The following is a 9184-nucleotide window of genomic DNA, read 5'->3' as shown; positions in this document are numbered from 1 at the left end:
AGCTGTAGAACCCTTTTTAAAAGCAGGGTTACATGTAGCCCAGAGTGACCTGAAACTTTCTATGACACCAAGGATGACCTTGAACTGATCTTTTTGTCTCCATCTCCCAAGTGCAGGAATTGCAGGCATGCAGGCATATGCTATGGTCAGGGTTTTGTACATGCTAGGAAAGCACTCCCCCAATTAAGCTGCTGCCCTAGCCTGTCCACTTAAAAAAAAACAAACATCTGAGTTTTTATTTTTGTGTGTGTGTGTGTGTATCTCTATGTGTACGGAATATATGTACAGGTGCTTCAAGACCAGAAAAAGACTTGGATATGAAGCTACAGGCGGTTCTGACCCCCAGTGTAGGCGCTGGGAACCAAAGTGACATCACTGGAAGAACAGCAAGTGATCTTAACCTTTGAGCCATTTCTTAAGTTCTCGCTTTTTTTTTTTTTTGAGATTTAAATGGAAAAGCGTTTTAAATTTTATTCATGTCCGCATGCATATGTGCATTCACGTGGGTGTGTAAGGAGGCCAGCAGAGGGCACTAGGTCCTCCGCAGCAGGTGTGAGCTGCCTGACATGGGCGCTGGGGTCTGAATCCTGGTCCTCTCCCAGAGCAGTAAGTCCTCATAGGCACTGAGCTACTCTCCAGCCCCTGCGGCTGTTGCTGTTGTTTGAGGTCTCATCCTGGCCCAAGACGCCCTCAGACTTTTGGTGATCCTCTTGCGTTGCCTCCAGACACCTGTGGTTTGTGTGCCACCCTGTCTGACTTCTTCTGCAATAAAAATTTATTATTTTTTTAATTTTTCCATGTGATTATTGATAGTGAGTCCTTTTCCATAGAAGTCTCCCAGCGTGAGTGGCCAACTCAGGGACTTCCCTGACATCCTATGTTTGTATGGCTGCATTCGCAGTGACCCTGCGTGGCACCATCTGGACCCAGAACAGCAGTAAGATCTGGTTCTTCTATGTGAGCCCTGCGCTCAGCAGGTGTTCAGCAGAGCCAGTGCAGGAGGAAGGGTGGGTTGAAAGGCAGGGACTTGAGCTCAGGCACCCAGAATCAGCCCGTTGCTCCCCTCACAACAGACATGGGCCCCGGCACACCTGCTACCTCCAAGATCAGGACTCCTTCAACCTGTCTGAAGCAACTGACGGTGCCCCCACCCCACCTCCCACTGTGCTGTCTTTTTTCCCTCCCTAGGTTTCCATGGTTCATCCTGGCTTCTGGAAGTGGTACCACAGGAATAAGAAGATGCCAAATCCGGAGGTGATGGACCCACCAAGTACTCGGGGAAGACCAGCCTTGGAGGCGGGAATTCTGGCCTCTGTGTGACCCGAAGCAGCTACTGTACACTCTGAGCTTTGGTCTCCACGCCCATTCAAGGAAAAGTGCGTTGAGCATCTTCCATCTTCAATCCCCGGAAAAGCTGCCCCCGCAGGATGCTGGGAGAAGTGAGAGGGCGCACGAGGTGGGGTGAGGTTGTGGAGCAGCGTTATTAACTGCCCTCCTCGCTTCTCTCAGCCTAGGAAAGGCCATGCCAGTAAATTAGGGCCGAGCATCTGCCAGGCCGACTTAATGAAGATGGAGAAGGCCTTCAGTCGGAGGCAGTGTCTGCAGAGGTCACAGCCTGAATGGAAGAAAGACAGAGCTGCAGAGAGACAGGAAACTCTAGGGGACAGTGCCAGCCTGTGCTAGAAAGGTGGAGACCTACTCGGCAGCATTCCCCAGCACACAGGACTTTGCAAGGGTTCAGATGGCCTGGGAAGACAGGTGCTTAGTCAGATTCGAACTCGGTCCTCAGGCTCAAGCCAGGCCCTCATCGGCTCTCACTCTAGATCTGAGGAGCAAGGATGGTCTCAGGGTCACCAACACCAGAGGTTCCCAGAGACGTTTGGCAATTTTGAACCTCTTATGGGGTCACAGAAACCTGGGAAGTCTGCCCGTCTCTCTGAGTGCTCACCGGGTTCTTGTCTACCACAGTCTTGACAGTCCCACCCACACTTACCTGCCGTCACCTGCTCACTGCCCTACCTGCTCTCTAAGGAGACATCCAGAGATAACTTTGCCCCTGCCACTCTGTCCCTGCTGCCCCATCCTCCAGGCCTCTCCCCACCCCTTATTTGTAGCAGCTCCTGGGAGAGGCTTTGGACTGAGTGGATGGTATGGGGAGTCAGGGTGGCTCATTCCTGGAGTCACAGAACTAAGGAGGCTGAGAATTGAGGGTCTTATGTCCAAAGCCAGTTTAGGCCACGCAGCAAGATCCTGTATCAAAACCAACCAGAGAAAACACAAACCAAGGGCTTGTGGGTGTAGCTCAGTGGTACAGTGATTGCCTAGCCTGTGCAAGGATCTGGATTTGACCTTCTTGGCATCACAAAACAAAACAGTACAAACCCCAACTCAGCTCAAATGCTACTTCATCTACAAAGCCCCTTTAGACTGGATCTGGGGCTCCCGGGCCTTAGGCTCCTTAGGACTGGCAGAGCTGTGTCCAGCATAGGCTTAAGTGTGAGGACAAAGGCTGGGGACGTGGGCTGGCTTCTAATGGAGTCAGTCCATCAACAACACGAAGTCAAAGCCTCGCATCATATACAACAGGCCTTCAATTGACTTTTAAAATATCTGTTGCTATTCCATGGCTCAGGAAAACTAACTTCTTAGCAGAGTATCCAAAGTGGCACCATGTAAAAGGTTCAGTTGGTTTGCCGATAATGCACCCACAGCCAACAGCACCCTTTATCTGCTAGGATTTACTGCAGTTACGGTACACTTTTAGCACCGAGGTGATCTGTTGAGAGGTGGTTCCCTAACCTGGATAAGAACATCACTATTCTTTTCTAGAGGACGCCCAGAGCACGCATTGAAGGTCCCTGACAGATGTCCATGGAAAACAGCTGGGAGGATGGATACAGCATCCACTAGGAGAAGACAAGAAGGGAGTGCACTGTGTACCGCCAAGACAACAGAGGCTTCCCATGGCACCAGGATGACCTTTTCAATGTTTAGAAGCCACACATTCTAGAAACACGTGGCTCTGAACTTTTTAAAATACATGCTGGAATTTTAGACTTCTGCCCAATGATTCCAGGGCTTTGAGAACCTAAGTAAACAACTCTGGGAATCCTGAAATAAGAGATGAGCCACTTCTTCCAGCCTGGGGCCCACCTGCTTCCCACCGCCTTTATAAAGCGGGGGTCACTCTGCCCCACCCCCTCTAGGCTGCTGTTTCTCCTCCTTTTGTACACCCAGTGCTCCCTAGGCAAAAAGGCTAGCAGGCAGATGGGCCTGGAGCAGCCAATGGCCCCTCAGACAAATTTGCCTCAGTAAACTGCCTCTCCTCTGTAGCTGGCCTCTTTCCTAAGAGGCTCATCCCAGGCAAGATTAGTCAATCTAAACATATTTCCTTCCAGGCCCCCACCCCAAAGGACAGGGAGTGTAAAAAAGTGTAGAATTCATTGCTGGTTGAGGCTAAGCCCATTTCAGACCATCAAAAAGCAGGGGGGTTTGGAGAGTGGTGGAAAGTCCCTCCACGTATCTAGCCTCAATCTTGCTCTGTGAACCCACAGTCCATTTCTCCCCCCCCTGCCCCCCAGCTCCAGAGAACACACAAGGGACATGGCCTCAAATGCCCCCTTGCCACCTCTCGCTGCCACCAAGGCCCCAAGGTCAGTAGGAAAGACACAGTACCACTTACAAGAGCAGAGAGTATCGGAGATTATTGCAGACTTTATAGAAAACAGCCCAAGGGAGGTCCAGATTTCTCAGTTGAGGGCGGGAAGGCGGGCCTCAAGCCAATACACAGAGGAGGAAGACTTCCTGTGCAGAGGCAGCACGGGCCTGCCATTCTGCCTGACTTAGGGTGAGCGGCAGTAGGGAGGCGGCCCCTCCTCACTCACCATTGTGCTTTGGGATCGTGCAGAAGGCAGGGCGCTGAGGCCATGACCTTGACCCAGGAAGGCTTGTGACTGAGACAAGAAGTCAGACTCTATCCTCCTCCAGAAGGCATGAGAGGTGGTAGCGAGGAGTTCCCAGGGGAGGACCACATGGGTGAGAGAGAGTGCAGACAAACTAGACAGATAACAGCTCCCAGCCTCTTTTTCCCAGATGGACCAGTGACCCCGGTTTGGAGGCCCTGCATACCCCACATGCTCTCTTCCTCACCAGGGTTTGCCTATGCGCCATAGGGTGCTTGCCCTTGTCCCGCAGGATGGGAGAACTCCTTCTAGGAGGGCAGTGGGTAGCACCCCACGATGGGGGAGATTCCTCTCTGGACCCGGATCAGAGAATGGCAGAGGCAGGTAAAAGTGCCGGTGATGGGTAAGCCTAAGACTTGGGCCAGGGCACGGAAGTGACCGAGGGGAAGAGCTGAGCTTCAGACTGAGGACAAACACTGAGCGTTGGGACATCCGATTCCCGGTTGAAAAGGTTAAGGATGGATTCTACACCAAGGCATGTCCCTGGCTCGAGAGGGACCCAGGCAGGGCCAAGGAATGGAGGAGCTTGAGCTAGAATCAGTACATGAAGCACGCCAGACTAGAGGAGGCCACTTAAGCCACAGAGCCTCTGGATGTGGATTACGTGATGGAGGGCTCAGAATTCTGGGGTGGGACAAACGGCTCAAAGTCCACAAAAACCTTCCGATAAGACCAGAAGGGATGTAGACCCCCTGAGCTCTGAGAAAAGGACTGAAGGCTCCTAACTGGGGACAGGGGTCAGTGCAGTCTAGCCAAGGTGTCTGGCTCAACGCGTGTGTGGTGGAGAAAGCGCTAGAGATTTCAAAATGGAAGAGTGGGGTCTTTGGACAGACCTTTGGGTGAAGGGATTTCAATGGTCCAGGAAGGACCGACAGGAAGGGTTTGTTTCTGGAAACAGATGGGGGGCGTCTCTGGGTTTTTGACCTGGAAGCTCTTAGGCCAGGGGAAAAAACGAGTACATCTTGGAGTTTTGGGTTGGGAGAGATGCTACGATTGATCCAAAGGTCTCAGAGATCCAAACTCATTGGTGTGTCATCTCCAGGGCTCAGGCCAGGCAGGGGAAGGCTGGGTGGTCCCAGTAAAGTTATCAGCTGACAGGGACAGCCTCCCATTAGGGAGGTGAGGCTCAAAGACCAGAGCCCGGGGAAGTGGCCCGGGAACCGGAGGGGGCAGCCGGAGTGGGCGCGCGGCGCGGGTCTGCATCCTGCTCATAGCGATAGTGGTAGCCTTCCATCTGGTCCCTGCAGGCCTCGCGCAAGTTGCGCATCCAGCGCTGGATGCCACGGCGGTTTAGGTAGAGCACCATGAGGAAGATGAGGCCGATGAGTGCCAGCACCAGGCCGAAGAAGACGTAAGAGGCTTCCAGCTCCGGGCCGGCGACATCCACCTCTTCCCCGCGCTCGTTAGCATCGCCGTCGGCGCAGCCCATCCGCGCCTCGTCCAGGTCCACCAGTGGCCGATCGAGCAGTGCGCGCGGGGAGGCGCAGCGCAGGCGGCGCGCGTCGGGCACGCGCTCGGTGGCATTGTGGAGCCAGGCCAGCAGGGGGCGCGAGGTGCACCCGCAGATCAGCGGGTTGTCCGCCAGCAGCAGGCGCGGCCCGGGTAAGTCGCCATCGCGCTCGAGCGCGCGCAGCTCGTCGGGGCCCAGGCCGGTCAGTGCGTTGACGCGCGCGTCCAGCTGCTCCAGGCGAGGCAGGCGCAGCGCGGCGGGCGGCAGGCGACTCAGCGCATTGCCCGCCAAGCCCAGCAGGCGCAGCTCTGCCAGCGGGGTGAGCGCGGCGTCCAGGGCATCCAGCATCCCGGGGCCGCCCCGCGCCAGCGCGTGATTGAGCTGCAGCGAGTGCAGCGCAGGCAGCCCGCGGAAGGCACGGGCTCCCAGGGCGTGAAGTGGGTTGTGGCTCAGGTCGAGCGCCGCCAGACTGGGTAGCCCGTCGAAGGCGCCGTCCTCCACTACCTCGATGTTGTTGTGTGTGAGGCGCAGCGCAGTGAGGAGAGGCAGGCGCACGCCCTCTGTCGCCTCCTCGTCTCCTCCCGCGAAGGCGGCCGCGCGCAGCACAGTCAGGTTGGCGCCCACGATGGTGAGGTTGCGCGCGTCGGGCGGCACGTCCCGCGGAGGCTGCCGGAGCTCCGCGCCCGACGCGCAGCGCAACAGCAGCCGGGGGCTGCCGAAGCAGTAGCACTGGAAGGGACAGGGCGCGGCGGGCCGGCTCAGCGCCGCTGCCACGAGCAGCAGCCCCGGCAGCGGGCTCCAGAGCCCCCGCTGTCCCGCGCACGGGGCCATCGCGGCCGTCCCCGCATCCAGCCCCCAGCCAGCCGCGCTCACCAGTGAGTTAGGAGCGCTTGGTGATGATGGGGTGGGGTGGCACGGGAGGGTGGGGGTAGGCTAGACCTTGACCCGGAGCGGCTGGCTGTCCCGATCTGTTTCTTCTGCTTGTAAAGTCCAAGAAGCCTCCACTTTGCTGACTGGGGGGCGATAGGGGTCAGGCAGGAGACCCCCGCCCCCGGTGCCCTCGTCGCCCTGCGCTCGGCCTCCGACTTCCGCGGCCGTTCTGGGCTCCGAGCCGAGTGGGCAGGGTTTGCCTCCCCCTCCCCGCCTCCGGGCCGCCTCCTCCACCCCCGGCGGAGTCTCTGCACCTCCTCGCTGAGGGAGGCGGGGTGGGAGGCTCCGGAGCAGCAAGGCTTAGGGCCGCTGTGCTCTCTAGTTCCCGAGCTGCTAAGAAGTTTGGCTCCCCGAGCTCTGACTTGCTTCTTTCCCCACCCCCTACGTTTAGGCAGGTTCTTTCCCTCCTCCCTCCTGGCACGTATGGGCGGGGCCCGGAGGGCTGACCTGGCAGGTGGGTCTGTGCACCCACCCAAGGTGGGAGAGGCGTTTAGAACTGCTACCCCTAGAAGAGGAGGTGGGGCTGAGGGTGTGCTGAGAAAGTTACTCTTCTTGTAGTCAAGGAAAGGAGCTGTGCAAAGGGCGAGAGCCTGGAAAATACCTAGCTTTGCCTGCCTCTTCTGCGATCCCAGTTCCTTTAGGTGCTGCCATTTCCTCACCTCTGCAGGTCCTGTGCGTCAGTCAGTCTTTTGTCGACTCTGTCCCATGCCGGAGGGGAGTCTACAGTACCCCCTGTCCCCACACTTCCCATGCCCCTAACTCAGGCTGCGCTGCCTCTGTCAGGACCTCTCCCATTGATTCCACCCTTCCGGCTGACTCCTCCCAGACTCAGGGACTGGTCGGTGGAGAGACTCAGCTCTTTGCTTTCCCACCTGCTCCAGCACCTGAGCACCCTTAGGATACGGTGTTCAGCTTTGTCCCTCCAAACTCCCCCACCAGTCAGTACTGAGTGGGGGTTCAGGAACTGTTTTTTTTTTTTTTTTTTTTTTTTTTTTTTTTTTTTTTGGTTTTTTCGAGACAGGGTTTCTCTGTGGTTTTGGAACCTGTCCTGGAACTAGCTCTTGTAGACCAGGCTGGTCTCGAACCAGGAACTGGTTTTGTAGGGTAGGGTGGGGGTGTGGTAGCATCCAGGACGGAGGTGGGGGCTGAGCTGCTGATAGACTTGTTTTGTTCTGGATTTTTTTTTTTTTTACTTATTTACTTTTGTTCTCTCTCTCTCTCTCTCTCTCTCTCTCTCTCTCTCTCTCTCTCCAGAACTGGGAAGCTCAAGACCTGATTTAAAGAGACAGACTCCGGAGCATTCCTGGTCTTGGCATGAATTATTCAGGTTGGAGAAGCTGACATTTGATCTCTGGGCCATTCGAGTATCTTGCTTGGCAGAGCTGGTTGGGATGGAGCCCTCTCCTCCTCTCCAGAAGAGTCAGTCAGTCTTTTTCTCCGGAACTGGGGATATTTGGTTGACTTTTCCCCTGAAGTTGTATTTAACAGATCGACCAGCAGATTGAAACCATTTAAGAGGCACAGCCTGCGGTGGTCTGGGTCTCAAGCAAATACCAACAACAAGGGCCAGGCTGATGATGCTGGAGGTTGACCCAGTCCTCTCTCTCTCTCTCTCTCTCTCTCTCTCTCTCTCTCTCTGTCTCTATGATGTCTCTCAGTTACTGGAAGATGACAGTAGTAATTTTCACATTTAGAGTTAGACATGTCTGTGTACCTGGTCAGATGAGTTTATACATCCGTGTGTGTCTCTACACAGAAAGGCAGGTTTTACACACACAGACCTACCCATGCCCATGTGTGGTCTCACAAATCTACGTGGGCATGTGTAGCCTTGCACAACTTGCACAGAGCAAGTTTAAACAGATTGGTCTTGCACAGGCTCATCGGTGCCTGATCACATAGGAATGTAGCTTGGAGGGCAACATGGCTTACGTCCATAGACTCAGAAGTACACCTAAGTGCTTGAATGCATATTTGCTGGGCCGGAGCAGGTTTCAACTGCAGCCTCAGAGGAGGTGGCTTGCAGACTCACATGCAAGGGCAAACATGCAGATGGAGCCCTGGGCTGTGCTCTTGGTCGTTGGAGATCTCAGATCCGTTTTCTCCCATGGCACAGGTGCTCCAAAAATGAGGGACCAAAATCATCTGCCTCCTTGGCTGTACTGCATGGAGACCTTCTGCCTTCAGCCCTTAAGGAATTGAAGCTCACTGCCAAGGCCGGTGCTCCCTCTCAGGTTTTCATGGCAGCTGACTTCTGGTTGCTGCTCACTGCTCCCCCTGTAAGAAAAAGGGGCTTCAGGGCAGCAGGCAGCCTTCATTAATTGGTGCTGAACCCTTCATTTGGGGAAGAGAAGCCTAAGAAGAACCTACAGCCATTGAGCAAGGGGACCCATGTTCTCTGTGTTCTCTGGAAGAAGAGCCCTCTCTCTGGGAGTTGTGTACAGTAGGTGTTTTAATAAATGTATGTCCACTTGAGGCTGAGGCTGTTTGTGCCCTGATTCAGTCAATGCAAGTATCTGTTGCCTTTGCAACTCCTGGCTGTGTTTGCCATCTTCTTCTGGAATTGTCATTTAGTGATCAGAGTGTAAAAGCATTCTTGGGCTTTTAAATCTGTCGGTAGTGGGGACTCCAGATCAAACTGATTCCTTTGTTGTCAGGGCAGAGCTCAGGGCTCAGCACGGAGAAGGAATGAGGGAGAGAACCTTCACGGAAAGTCTCTGGCTTGAGACCAGCGAGGTGAGGGTCCTCCTCTATAACTGTACCAGGAGACCCTCACCTGGAAGGTTAAGCGCTTCTCTCCCACTCCAGCCAGGTCAGGAGCTCAGGTTCCCACAGTTTCTTT

At 55.1% G+C, this 9184-nt stretch overlaps 1 protein-coding gene and 1 long non-coding RNA gene across 2 annotated transcripts; one reads left to right on the top strand and one right to left on the bottom strand.

Moving 5' to 3' along the window:
• Positions 1-3703: 3703 nt before the first annotated feature.
• Positions 3704-6529, bottom strand: Tpbgl (trophoblast glycoprotein like). The gene has a single exon (XM_005357516.3). It carries the CDS (start codon positions 6241-6243, stop codon positions 5089-5091), a length of 1155 nt encoding a protein of 384 aa, XP_005357573.1. The 5' UTR covers positions 6244-6529; the 3' UTR covers positions 3704-5088.
• A 1066-nt stretch (positions 6530-7595) lies between these two features.
• LOC113457321 lies at positions 7596-8818 on the top strand. Its single transcript, XR_003377918.1, has 2 exons — positions 7596-7669; positions 8459-8818. It is a non-coding gene; the product is annotated as an uncharacterized LOC113457321 (long non-coding RNA).
• The last annotated feature ends 366 nt before the right edge of the window (positions 8819-9184 follow it).

Source organism: Microtus ochrogaster, chromosome 22, assembly GCF_000317375.1.
Source record: "Microtus ochrogaster isolate Prairie Vole_2 chromosome 22, MicOch1.0, whole genome shotgun sequence".
Lineage (NCBI taxonomy): Eukaryota > Metazoa > Chordata > Mammalia > Rodentia > Cricetidae > Microtus > Microtus ochrogaster.
This window is presented reverse-complemented; position numbering and strand designations above follow the sequence as displayed.

Bases quoted from the DNA above. Each gene is read 5' to 3' on its own strand.
- Tpbgl (XM_005357516.3), bottom strand. From the start codon at position 6,243: ATGGCCCCGTGCGCGGGACAGCGGGGGCTCTGGAGCCCGCTGCCGGGG.